This window comes from Crinia signifera, chromosome 6 (assembly GCF_055691185.1).
Source record: "Crinia signifera chromosome 6, ASM5569118v1, whole genome shotgun sequence".
Taxonomy (NCBI): domain Eukaryota; kingdom Metazoa; phylum Chordata; class Amphibia; order Anura; family Myobatrachidae; genus Crinia; species Crinia signifera.
In genome coordinates, this window is record NC_139222.1 from 237,391,099 (window position 1) to 237,406,027 (window position 14,929).

The 14,929-nt window shown below is 41.0% G+C and overlaps 1 protein-coding gene across 2 annotated transcripts in view; it reads left to right on the forward strand.

The window, feature by feature from the left end:
- The window catches only part of ARID5B (AT-rich interaction domain 5B), a 223,409-nt gene that overhangs the window by 89,676 nt on the left and 118,804 nt on the right, over positions 1-14,929 (forward strand). For both annotated transcript variants that reach the window (XM_083149145.1, XM_083149144.1), the window contains exon 4: positions 7,423-7,653. In XM_083149145.1, coding sequence (XP_083005271.1) covers positions 7,423-7,653 — 231 coding nt within the window. The remainder of the gene's footprint in view (positions 1-7,422; positions 7,654-14,929) is intronic.

Sequence of the window (14,929 nt, forward strand, 5' to 3'; positions counted from 1 at the left end):
TGTATTGACACTATATTGCTTAAATACACTTTAAACAAGGTGTTGAGTTTCCTAACTCAAGCAAACTAATTCTTGTTCCCACAAATACCTTGACGTTTCCTTTGACAAGAATGAAGACATATTGTGTTGTCCGGCCTTTTTAATGCATCTCAAGGATCTTTTGTGCTGAAACCATTAAATGTTTGTTACGATTGGCATTCAAATACATTCACACTAATACGATTATGAAAACTAAAGGGCAAAATATTTGGCAGATTTTGAAGTTGAGGTAATTAGGTACAGGAAAGAACATGCATAATTTTTCCATTTACCTTCAAAGAATCCTTGTGTTCACGAGCTGTGTTGTGCTCAGTGCATAGGGGTAAGCAAGCTTTCATGTAAGTTTTCCAAAACAACATATCTCATAAAGGTATTATTACATCCTTAATGAATTTAGAGTTATGTAAATAGGTTACAAAAAAAAAAAAACTTCTAAGTTTACTATTTTAAAAAAAGAACTAGATTATTTCTATTGGTGTTTTATAAATGATATCATGCACCATCAGATGACTTGAATTTATGCCATACCCAGCCCTGCTTAAACATTTACCAAATATTTAGCTTTATCTACTGTATGTTATCTGTGAGTTTCAGACATTATTTTTATCTGCTGTAAATTGAACGGTTCTGTAAAACTGAGCAGTGATAGATTTTACCTGTGGGCTGTGCCCCATCCCCCCCCCTCTACTCTGCATGCTTGTATGGGTATCACATCCAGCACTTGAGGCGTGTGACCACCTTGCCCACCCTTAGTTGAAGCACCGCTAGGTTTCATACAGATGTACAAAGCCTCAATGCCAGGCCTGAAGAGGCTGATCAGGGATGGAGGCATCCAGAAGGATCACTGTTCGTAAGCCATGGCTGCTTCCCAAGCAGAGCTTGATGAATGAGGTTCCCATACTAGTTTAGGGGGATATCAGGCCACATAGGGAGTAATAGTAAGCAGGATATATCTGTGTTATGGTATCTACACACGTAGCGATTTAGGGGCATTTTCTAAGCAATCTCATTAGGTTGCTTAGAAAATGCCCTACATCGCTCCCAGTGAATTGGCCGTAGTGATAGTGATGCACGGCCCCTCGCGGCGCTAACGCCCAGCAATTAATATCCAGCATGCTAGTAATATCGCCAGACAGCTGACACATCGCTGTGTGCTGAGGGATCTTGCGTAGCGTTCAGATGTATCTTGCTGAGCAAATCTCCACATGTATAGCATACTTGCCGACTTTGGCATACTCCTTTCCGGGAGAAGCCCGGAGAGGAGTGAAAGGGGGCGGGTAGAGGCTTCGTTTTGGGGGCGGGGCACGGGTGATGTCACCAAGCCCCGCCCCCCATGACGGGCTGAAGCCTCAATTTGCGGGTCCGTGGGTGGGGCTAAAAATGCAGCGAAATGCCGCGAATGGCGTCATTTAGCCCCGCCCCCTCCCCGCGGACCCGCAAAAGTCATAGTTTTTAGACCGCGGGCTGTAGGGAAATGCGGGAAACTTGCCCCCCTTCCCGGGGAACCGGGAGGGGGACCCGATTTGCGGGACCCTCCCGGCCATTCCGGGAGGGTAGGCAAGTATGATGTATAGGCTCCTTTTACCTTATAGTATATAGTTAAAGGATTATGTATTCCTAACTACCAAAATGTTGCTTTTCCTTCCATTATAAAGGTGATAAATTGAAAAATAATAATAATTGCAAAATCTACAGTACCGTGCACAAGACTTGCCTATGGAAGACATCACTTCACACCTGTCAGTTTTTTAATGTATATTTTCTGTTTTCAGAGGTTCTTTGTATTCTTGCTCCACAAATTTGTTTCTGAATTAATTTGTTAGCCCTAGTTTATTTTTTTCCCCATGTAGGGACTGCATTTTGCACTTTGTAGTATTTCATTTTCTTCTCCTTTCATTTTTGTCATTGAAATATTTTTAGAATGTTTAGAACATACTTTGCATACGGCAGTAACTGAAGTTGAAAATACATATTGAGCTGCTTGTTCATCAAGCTCAACATTTTCTAAATTCTAATTCTTGTGCTGCAGATGAAGGCAATAGCTTTTTTTGTGAGATACAGAAGACTTTTTGGGAACAATACATACTTAAGTATTTATCTAGTTACTTCTGCAAAGTCTGCTAAATAAATAGTTTTTAGCCCAAAGTTGTTATTAGTGAGGAAAATATGCCAAAAAGACAATCATACAGCATCAGTTCTTGAAGACATAATCAGGACACCTGTTCTTTCCCTGCAGATTTGCTTGTAGGAGATCTTGGGAAATATACAGCCTTATTCAGGTTCAATCCTTCTGGCAAATTCCTTCTTAGATGGACAAAACCATATGCCCTGCAGGGGGGGCAGATGTAAAATTTGGGGGCATTATTTTGTTTCTCTGCATGGAAAATACTGACTGCTCTATTTTTACACTGCAATATAGCTCTCACTTTGAAGTAAAACCCAAATCTAACTCTCTCTGCACAAGTTACTTCTGCCCCACCTGCAGTGCACATGGTTTTATTCATCTAAGAAGGAATTTGCCAGAAGAAGTGAACCAGAATAAGGCCCGTAGTTCTATAGGGAGTCTGTTGTCTGGGAAGTGTGTGTGTGTGCGTGTGCGTGCATGTGTATGTATATATAGATAGATAGATCGAGAGAGAGAGCGCGCACTGATAGAATCCTCCACCTGATTAGAATGCAGTGTTTCAAATTCTAATATATTCGATACAATTATATGTTATAAAACAAATACTTTTTATTAAAAGGTTTTTTCGTTAAAATTTCTTTTGTTGTATTCAATACTTTCTGTCAAGTCGCCGTATTAATCCAACGCGTTTCACCCTTTTACAAAGGCTTCCTCAGGGTTTTTTAGGGTATACACAGTAAGAAATACTGAAAGGTCAGACACTTGTGTATAATGGCGGTTTTAGTCAGACATCCCACAATCTGGCTTTTAGCTGTAACTCTGTGTGGCTTCCACCGTTCCACCGAGTTACAGCTAATAGACACAGGTATACGGCTTTGATGGGCCATGTGGTACTACACCCACAGTTCTGGATTCTGTTACTGATATACTGGTGTAAAGTAATGTAAATTGCCATATAGCAATTTGTCAAACTGTATCATTAAGATTTGCATAAACCTGTATCAAAACTATAGTACATATTTTCTGTTCTCTAATGTTATTTCTATGATCCAATGTTTGCATTGTGGGAGTTGTGTAATCTTGTATGAATGTAACTGCTGTTAATAACTTGGTACAATTGGGTAGTAATACTTTGTGGACAGAAGCTTATTATCGTGATGATGTGATTCATTTGCCGGAAGGCTTAGAGACAGTATGGAGAGACATACAAATCAAAGGTTATGTATATTTTGCAATGCAATCTACAGTATAACCTAGCATAGGCGTTTCTATAATTTTTAGAATATTCAGTATTTTGGTTGCAAAAATTTTATTTGTGATTAGTGTGATAAAACATCAGTGTAGTATGTTTATCACACACTTCACCAACAGGTTTAACTTTTTCTAGTTTAATTCTTGTTAAATGAGTTGTTATTATTATTATTAGTTTCTTATATAGCGCACACATATTCTGCATCGCTTTACCGAGAATATTTTGACCATTCACACCAGTCCCTGCCCCAGTGGAGCTTAAAATCTATATTCCCGACCACATGTACACACACACACACACACAGATATTCTAGGGTAAATTTTGTTGGCAGACCATTAACCTACCAGCATATATTTGGATTATGTTAGGAAATCGGCGTTCCTGGAGGAAACACACACAAGTATGGGGAGAGTATATAAACTCCGCACAGTTAGGGGGGAATGAAACCCATGACTTCAGTGCTGTGAGGCAGCAATGCTAACCATTACACCATCCATACTGCTCCAAAGTTCTTGCAAGGCTGTTCTGTTGGGAGTCAGTGAAATAAATTGGATAGTTTAATTTTAACTGTATAGTAACCAGAAATGTTCCACAGCTAAATATCCAAACCAAGTTTTACAATCAAATATGCTTAGTCCTTAACCTATGAAATAAATATTTGTTTAAAGTTCTAGGCTTGGGACTAATAGTTTACTTTTACTGATAATAATGTTTTTAGGGCCATACCTAGAGTTGTTAGAACTGTTCTTCTGCCTAGGAAGAAATGCTGGGGAAGGGAGGGATATTGGGGAGTTAGGGGTATTGAACGCAGGAATTGGGGGGGGGGGGGGTTTGCAGCATCACATACAGGTCCCAGTGGCACATGTATTTGGCCTGCAGCATGCCTGAAACTGCACCATTTTCTCCTGACATTTTCAATTTTGCTGCATTGTAGGGTTTATAGGTAGCCAACCGGCAGCACTACCTGTAAGGCAGCACTACCTGTAAGAGTCAGGAATGGGTATAAGGCAGCACTACCTGTAAGAGTCAGGAATGGGTGTAAGGCAGCACTACCTGTAAGTGTCAGGAATGGGTGATGGGAGATCCAACCTCCATGACTGGCTTAACTGTAAGTCACAGCTTAGCTTGGCCCCAGATCTCTTACAGAAGTGCCAGTTGCTGTGCCTGCACAGAAACAATGGTGGCAGTACAATGGATTGTACAACACAGATTAGTTACCTGCCATTTATGGTTTGTGCCACTATTGGCATTAATGGTAGCAATCTATAATAATAACCACACCAGTGGCCATCCCTAAATCAAGGTCTGGCTTCCTTCAAGCATACCACACCCTCTTTCTGATAGAGGAATTCTTGACTGATCCATGTTATATCATGATTTTAGAAAGATCTTTTTATCAAGTGTCAAATAATCATGCAGCCTAGATAGACTTGGGGTGCTGTGATTATTTATGGCCAAAGTGAGAGGAGTCGCCTGTAAAGCATGTGGATAAACTTGAGCAGGGGTGTAACTCCCAGGGGCAATGGCTGCACCAGTCTCTGGGCTCCAAGGGGCAACTGCAGGTATAGAAGTTCCTGTGTGGTACACAGTGGGATCCAAATATGACCATTGCTCTTCCTACTGTGGCACACCCACATACTGTAGTTATTGCTAATTTCCAGGAGCCCTACTAACACCAGCAATAGAGGACTGGGTGGCTCCCACCCGGTACCACTTGACCTGTGCTGTAGCAAGCAATGGTGTACCTGCAGCTGCTGCTGGTCTGTGAGATGGGATGCACCAGTAAACTCCTATTCAGAATGTTTAGGAGTCTGACCCTGACCCACCAGCCATTATCATACAGCACAGTTGGAGCCATTTATTTATTTATTTTAGGGAGGGGGAACCAAAGGCCATCTCGCCTCGGGTGATTGGGATGAACAAATATACCGTTGAACTCAAGGACAACTGTACAAATCCATATACCAGAACATAAGGATGACAGCTAGGGACAATTTCCTTTTAATGTTTTTTCCACATATTATGGGTGCTATAAAACAAATGCTGATATTCTCGGGTGCCAGGAATCAAGAACGTTTGAAAACCACTGGATTACTAGATTAGGGAAATGGGCCAATCTCGAATGTTGATTAAGGCTGTACATGTAAAGCAGCAATAATGTAAAAGGCTAAACCACCTTTATAACCGAGTGTGGCAGCTTTGTTTTATTCAATAAGATCTATAAATCAATATTGTTTTAAAAAACGAGATGAATTTTTATATTGCATATAACAGTAACTTTAATCCCCACAATAAAAATAAAATCTTTATAGACCGCAGTTTGTATAATGAATGAAATCAATGTGTTCTGAAAGTCTAAATATACATGATTATAATGCCACTGTTCTGTACACTTACATCAGGTTTTATTTCATATTTTTGGATTGTTACTAGGAATTCTGGAAAAGAGAACATTCTGTTTTCAAGAATGAGCAATGTTTTTCAATCTCTTCAAACATTAAGTGACAGTGCCAAGATGCAAAGTTAAATAAAAGACATCACTTCATAGATTTTTCTGTAACAGCTTTTGCTGTGAACTAGATCAAAAATTTTCAGTGTTGAATTAGGTTTGAACATAAAAATAAAATTACATTTACACTTTTATTTTCTTCTCTGATAGAACATAGTTCCCCACCTGTTTTCTAATACACTTTGTGCATCTTCCCAAAATAACTTAAAAATACATAACTGAAAACTGTATGGGGAGACCCCCCCCACACACACACACACACACACACACACACTTATCCCGTCCACTTCAACCCCACCAGCAGTCTTTTGTTTACCTTTCCCCATCATCTCATTATTATGTGTTGACATTGTGCTCTTTGTACATTTATTTGGGGTTCATGCCATTGTTTTCCCCTCTAGACAGTTACAGCCAACCGGTCCACCAACAGCACACATTAAATTGTTGGTTATGTCAAAGGCCAATGATAAATACGTATACTATTTTTAGGTTTATAAAAATGACACAAAATATATGATATAATGGTTAACATTACTGCCTCACATTGCTGAGGTCTTCAGTTCAATTCCTATCAACGACCTAAGGATGTGGATTTCTTCAGGATACTCCAGTTTTTTTTTTCCCATAATCCAAAAATATACTGGAACAGTTGGTTAATGTTCTCCTGGCATGTGATAAGGAATATAGGTTGTAAACTCCACTGGTTTTCCGCTATATGTGACCGGATTTTGAGGGGGATTTATAGAGCTGTGAGGTTTAGTCCATCTGCAGAGACTCGCAGTATTCCATGCTAATTGTATACCTCTGACCCCCAGAAATTTAGCTGCAGGGTAAACATGCAGCTAATTGAATGTCCCCCTTAGTCTGTATTGAGAACATTGGGCCTTATTCTAGTTCACTCTTTCTGACAAAATCCTTCTTAGATGGACAAAACCATGTGCAATCCTTTGTGTGTGTGTGTGTGTGTGTGTGTGTGTGTGAATATTTTTTAGTTTTTGTTAGAACCTTAAGCAAGGTTAAGTACTGATTACTTTATTGTTTATTTTCTTTCACTAATAAAATGTGGGAAACCCAAAAATATAAAGTTGGGTGTCAAGGTTTTCAGTTTGGTGCTAGTGTGTTTAATGTTCAATATCCCCCATTGTGTCCATACCCATATTGATCCCACAGGAATATGGCGAGGCGTTGCTTACTGTATATACATTCTGTGAATTCCATTGGAATGCTCCTCCAGGTAATTAAACCGCAATGGTGATGGAAGCAGCCTATCATACACTATCTGTAGTTTCACTATTATTGTGTAGATGAGCTTAGATATCTGGTTACTTTGTGACCTGTACCAATGCCTGTAGAACCATTTTCATTAATGTCTTCATAATTTGTTTATAATGGAAATATAAACAATTTTTCCCATTGTTGTGGAACTGTAGCAATAATAGTAAATGTGGTTCTTTATCATATTCAGGCCTCTAAAACTATATGTCCTTTTAATTGCAGGTGAAAATGAAAATGACGGAAATGTGATGGTGTTAAGTTACCCCCAGTATTGCCGATATCGTTCTATCCTAAAACGTATCCAGGCCAAACCTTCTTCAGTCTTGGCTGACCAGTTTGTACAGGCACTAGGGGGTATTCCCATCATTAACAAGAACACAAAGATCCTCTACTGTCGGGACACGTTTGACCACCCAACTCTCATCGATAATGAAAGTATATGTGATGAATTTGGTAAGTTGTCATAAAATAAGAAACTTCAAATGAATGACTATACTAATACAGTATAATATGAATTGGTAGCTGTCTTTGATTAAATATAGTATTTAATTTCCATGTGAGAGAATTACTCATGTCCTTCTGCCCATCAAATCTCCAGTAGCTTATATAAAATATGTTTTGTATTTTTGAACAATTATCCATTATTTATTGCAACCATAGTGCACTATGTAGTCCTAGAAGAAAGCCTAGAACAATGCAGGCTGTATGCATATTCAGGGGATCTGCTTTAAAAGGTTGCCCACATTATGCCCACCCTATCATGACTTCATATATTTACCTAGGACACAGATAATTTGCATAAAGAGTTCTAGGTGTATTGTATGTAAATTGTTAAATTATTTTTATAAAAAAACATTAAGCTGCCATATAATAAAGCATGTAGCAACTCTAGTTAAGTAATTACATTTTATTTATATAGCACGCTTTCTCCTACGGGACTCAAGGCGCTCTGTGCAGGGAGTGCAGCTGCTATGGGGCCTAGAGCTGGGAGGGGCACACCTTCCTTATCAAAGTTACATGTGTTATAGAAATGTTCATTATTGGTATGTCCATTGGGGCGCAAAGAAAAATTTGCCCTGTGTCCTACAATATAGGTTATATGAAGCTGATAATGCAGTCATCTAAGCTACTGTGACATCACTGTCACATGATCAGTGTATATATAACTCAGTTCACACTGTTCATTTAGGCAAAGCTCCATGCTCTTGTATTAGTTATAGATGTGCCTCCTTTATGACACATGGCATCATTTGGCAGATGGTGTTAATCTAACACTCCCACCCAGGTGCTGCTGCTAAAGATTGTCATCACTATGTCACTACCACCCCCCCTTCACTTTTGGTTCTGAGGCACATGCCCCCTTAGTCCTCCGAACCTAGTTGTGGCCATGACTCCAGATATTACATGCATATAATGCAGCTTAGTAATACAGTTCGGTCCTGTATTTAATTGGACTGTCCGCAAGGATTAGATCTCTATAAAAAAACGTTGGGTTGGTGTGCTCATTCGAACTGCTTTTTTACAATACATGCTCTGTTTCAGAGTACTATTTGTATTTGATCACACTTATTCCCCCGAGCATGAGCTAATACAACATGCCCTTGCATAGCTGGAACATGATTATATCTAGTATGCTAATTCTCATAATAATTAGTAAAGGAATAATGTATGAATGCCAAATGATTTCATAAGATCTATTTATAGAGGGCTTTTTTTTCATATCTATATTACCTGCAATTAAAATGTGATTGGCTTTTATGTTTGCAAATCTCAAATGTATTCTTATATGAAATTATAAAACTCTCATTTATTATAATGTATTAGTGGTAGTATTGTTATAATTATTAAAGTAGTTCATATGACTTCCAGTTTTATCATTTTCAGCTACCGGTGTGGAAGTGTGTGGAATTAGTGCAGTATTATATATTCATGTTTGATTAAATTCTGTGTGTACAAGTATAATGTGCGCAAATGACTGTATATGTAAATATTTTTTTCTAAATCTATTCGCCATGATCATCCGGTATATAAATGTGTTTTAAAAAAAAAAGAAAAATACAGAGTATGTTTTTAACACTTCTGGCAAAAAATTAAATAAAAAGATCTGCTTTTTCCTTAAGGCTGAATTATACGGTACCTGTGCATACGGGAATTTTCAGCAGCACAATTTGTCACCTGTGTTTTGACAGACGGCAAATAGATTTATGAGCAGATTGCTCAGTTTGCAGTTCACAAGATTTGCTTCATTTATAACACATACGATGTGTTTCTAAATTGTCAATTAAGGTCGTCAAATTTTGTTACTTATTTATTATCATTAGCCAGCGGATGGTTTTCTTGTGATCATGACCCAGACATTTTTCATGTTTTGGCAATATCCCGATTTATTATTATTATTATTATTATTATTATTATTATTATTATACGAAATTAAATTGTAAAATGGTAAAAAAAAAAGTATCAAATATTCCCCACACCTAATGGAATTTCAGTGATGTCATTGCAAATCTCTATCCCCCTCTCCATATATATATATATATATATAACGATCCTGGATGTCCGGCACAACCTCCTAGGTTAACTGCTGCATGGGTGCCCGCATATGAAAATAGGTAAATATGGACGGAGGATGCGGCACACCATTCACTTAAACAGGAACTACAGTTTAATGCATAAAAGCAACGTTTCAATGCCTAGCATGGCATTTTCATCAGGCTTAAGACAAACATACATAGACATCTTACCTAAATAGAGTATCGCTCTCTCAAGCGCAAGCATCTCACACGAACACACGTCCCCGTCTCTCGATGGCAGGGAGCGGAATCCCTGCCTGTCTGCTTCAGGGAGATGGGCAGGATTGTGTGCGGTGGGGGAGGGTGCGTGGAGGCAAGGGGGAGCAGCGGGCAAGTGATGGGAGGCAGCGGTGGGCAAGCTCCCTCTTCCAGCTGATGACAGGTCCTGGCGATTGGCACTAGAATCGCCTGGACCCGGCAATATGAGAGGTGCTCCATCTGTATGTATATAAAAGCAGAAATGCCAGCAGCATTCCCAAGGACAGATGGTTTCTGAGTCGGGTGCTCTCCTGCTGGATGCAATGGGCTGCTTCCAGCGGTGCCACGCCAGCCATATATAATAAATAGCAGAATTCAGACTTTAGACAGCGTTTCAGCACTATATTATTGCTTTTTTTCAAGTCCGATACATTAAAAACATGATCTCACTCACCAATACAAGTAGATGGGATGTTGCTATGGGCAACAATTCAGAATCTACTCATTTATTTAGCATCTTCTACTAGATAAAAAAAATACTCTGATTGGTTGCCCATAGCAACATCCCATCAATAGAACTCTCCTCTTCATAAATTAACCCCAATGTGTGTGTGTGTGTGTGTGTGTATGTGTGTGTATAAATGCGCACACAAACACACACTTTTACAGGCTAAGCATCCATTATCTGAAATGTTTGGTCAGAATTGTGGCTTTTGGACTTTAGAATATTTGCATATGTATTATGAGAGTTTTTTAGGATGGGGTCAAAGTATAAACTCAAAATTGTATTTGTTTCATATTTATCTTATATGCATAGCCTAAAGATAATTTGGTACTTATGTATTAGCCGGGCGCCTAGCTACGCTACGCTGACAACGTATCTTAGGCTCTATTGTCAGCGAAGCGTAGCCGGGTGCGCTGCTAATACTGCCTTTGTACTTACTGGGCGGCCGGCGGTGAAGGGCACATCGTCCGCATCAGTCCGGCGGTGAAGGGTGAGCGGCGGGGTACTGAAGGGTGGGCGGCACATCACTCTGGTGTACGTAACTCAGCGTACTACCGCTGGGGGAGCATCACATGGTTTGCACTATACTAATTGCGTACATCGGGGAGCGGGGATCTGCCACTGGCGCGCACACAGGAGGGGGAGCGTAACACTGCCACCAGGGACATATAAGTATAAAGCACCACACACACACACATCATATCCCCACTATCCACGTCCTACCCCATTATCCACGTGGGCATGGAGTTAATTTTATAAAGTGGTGTGTTGGTATTCTCAATACACCACTACGCAAACTATGTAATGGGCGCGATGGTAATACATAAGTACCGATAATTTTATCAAGTGCTTCTAAGAATTTTGTAAATGAAAAAAAGGTTTGTGTACATTGGACCCTAAGAAAGAAAACCCTCAGGTCTCGCAGGGTGAAGTGGGAGGTAAAGGAGAGGGGTTACCATCATTGCAGCCCTATCCACAACTGCACAGTAACACATCAGTGGGAGATAGGGTCACAACAGTTGTGTAACAATAGCTCTGCAGACCCCGCGGTGGCTTGGAGGCACTAGGTAAGATTGGGTGCTGCGGGGTCTGCAGAAGCTATTGCTGGGGGTTAATGCGGGGGTTGCAGCCACCGCTGCTGCCAAATATGTCACTCATGCTGCTGGCCAGGCACCCGCCCCCTGCTCCTTCTCCCCTCCTCACTGCTGTTGCCCAGTCCACTGCTGCCCACCAGGAACAGCAGATCCTCCTCCTGTTAAAATGTCACTTTTGAAATGGCTTCCCCCTCACAGCAGACGTTTATTAAGGATGCTAGAGGAGGCAGCGCCCTCCTCTTTCATCCTAAATAACGGTCTGCTTTGAGTTGGCAGCCATTTTGCAAGTGACATTCAGGAGGAGTGCCGGGAACGCAGACAGGAGGATCTGCTGGTCCTGGCGGGCAGCAATGGATAGGCTGCTGGCAGAGGTGGAAGTGGCACCCAAACTTTAGTTGCAGGGGGAGGCGCCCAATTTGGAGTTACGCCACTGGGCCACAATCAAGACACTTACTGTCCCATTCACTAGGCAGTGATCCAACTGTATGCTGGACAGAGAAAGGGTGTCTTTGGTTGGTGCACCAAAAGAGAATTTAATAATAAAACATGACTTTTATTGGTTTCATTAAAATAGTTGCGAAGATATAAAAAAACACGAAAAACACATAGGACAACATTGAGTGATTTAAAAAGGATATAATATATCCTCACCTAGTGGGACCCCACTTTACACAATCATATGGGGCGAAGGGAAGTAGGGTTTAACACACTAGGTGAGCAGTCAAGCGTACGCTTTCGCAAAAGCTTCTTCAGGTCCTGAAGAAGCTTTTGCGAAAGCGTACGCTTGACTGCACACCTAGTGTGTTAAACCCCACTTCCCTTCGCCCCATATGATTGTATTTTGATCTGTTTAGGCCGGTGGCGACACAGGGTATCCATGGCACACGGTTCCAGAGTGATTTAAAAAGGATATAATATATCCTCACCTAGTGGGACCCCACTTCACACTGTCCCTGAATAATTTTATAATTTTGTAAAGCACGGTGGTTGAAATTTAAGAGTGGAAAATTCTGGTATTGACAGTTTTACAGTGTGTATGCTTATCCAGGATGTAACAATTATCAGATACAGAGTGTATGCTTATCAGGATATAACAATTATCAGATACAATGTATACATTCCTGGGGCTCACTATGCAGTAGCGATAAGCGCCTGAACACGAGTGTGATCCCGTTTCAGCGCTACCGCTGGTTGGAGCCGCTAGTTCCACAGCCTGTGTGCTGACCGCAAAGCTGTGTCTGAGGTGTGCCGCCATGCGCTACCTCGCTCTTGCGTGTCAGATCAGAAAGGAGTGTACTGTACACGGCTATTGCGCTAGAGTGTGTCACTGTACTACAGGGTACCATGTGCCATGGATACCCTGTGTCGCACCGGCCTAAACAGATCAAAATACAATCATATGGGGCGAAGGGAAGTGGGGTTTAACACACTAGGTGTGCAGTCAAGCGTACGCTTTCGCAAAAGCTTCTTCAGGACCTGAAGAAGCTTTTGCGAAAGCGTACGCTTGACTGCTCACCTAGTGTGTTAAACCCCACTTCCCTTCGCCCCATATGATTGTGTGAGGAACACCAGAACACTGGAGAGTCGATAGACCTTTGGGTTATAGCATTTTGAAGCGCACCATTGGAAGTACCGTTACCAAACCCTATGATAAATCCTCACCCACTAGGTGAGGATATATTATATCCTTTTTAAATCACTCAATGTTGTCCTATGTGTTTTTCGTGTTTTTTTATATCTTCGCAACTATTTTAATGAAACCAATAAAAGTCATGTTTTATTATTAAATTCTCTTTTGGTGCACCAACCAAAGACACCCTTTCTCTGTCCTCCCAAAACTATTCATTCTGTGTCTATGGTAGCACACCCTCGCATATCGAAATATTGAATACTAATAGTGCACAAAGAGGGTCCACCCGCATAATAAGTTTGTGATTTCTGTGCAACTCGCACAGCTCTCCCCAATCTCCTTACATCAGAGGTTTACACCCATTCATGCTCTGTGCCAGTTTGTCTGTTAAACATCTCCCAAGAGTTAGAGCATCTCTCCAATCAGAGTAACATCCCCTAGCCGCCAAAACCACATCTTCATTCCTCCAGCAAGTGGTGTGTCCAGAGCACAATGAGGTGTAATTACAGAGCTGGTTATGTTGTCTTGGCTGCTTTTAACCTTTCTAACAGCCAGGCATTGCCCAAACACCTTTAATAGGAGAACAGGAGGTACACCAAACTTTCCAAGTCAATAGATTCCTAACAGAGAAACATCCACAATTCACACAGCTACAGTAGAACTAGATGTGATTCTGGTCATTTAGCCCAAGAAGGGAGCTTCCACCTAGGCTTCCAGGGCTGTGGTGGACCACTCAGAAAATTGTCAGTGTCCTGCAGTTTTTTGGGAATTATGGGGGGTGGGGGGGGGGGTGTAATTCATAAATGTAATTTATTGTATACCCCCTTCTAGAAATGCATACAAGCAGCTCTGACCTGTTCAGATTTGCTTGAGTTTTTCATTTCCCTATATATAGACACTTTGGTACTTATGTAGTATCTGGGCTGCCGATTTTTTGATTGTATGCCTTAAGTTAAGGCATACAATCAGATGCGATGCGATGCGATATCGCATCGCATCGCATCCGACCATGCGATGCGATGCGATGCGATGACCCGATTTTTCCATAGGATTCAATGTTAAAATGGACTGAGTCCATTTTAACATGGAATTCAATGGGAAAAAGGGGTCCTTTTCATACCCCTACTATCCAAGTGGGCATGGAGTTGGATATAAACCTGTGGCGAGCGTAGCGAGCCACCGAGCCCGAAGCGTGGCGAGCGAAGCGAGCCCCGCGAGGGGACGGTATTCTGTGTCCCCTCGCGGGGCTCGCTACGCTCGCCACGCTTCGGGCTCGGTGGCTCGCTACGCTCGCCACAGGTTTATATCCAACTCCATGCCCACTTGGATAGTAGGGGTATGAAAAGGACCCCTTTTCCCATTGAATTCTATGTTAAAATGGACTCAGTCCATTTTAACATTGAATCCTATGGAAAATCGGGTCCATCGCATCGCATCGCATCGCGACCCGATTTCAAAATCGGCAGCCCAGTTACTACATAAGTACCGACACTTTTTTTCACATTTGTTTACAGTCCCTCAGCTGCCTAAAGCAATAACACTTGTCATCTAATTTTAAACTGCTAAACATGTACTGCACAAAACTTATTCTATCAGGATTGTTCGTTCCTAATTCATTTCTGCATAACTCAACTGTAGCCCTCCACCTTGTAATAATCAAATAGGAAACATATTTACATAGTATTTACTGGTAAGAACATCTTATTTCACTGGCCTGCACAACCATATT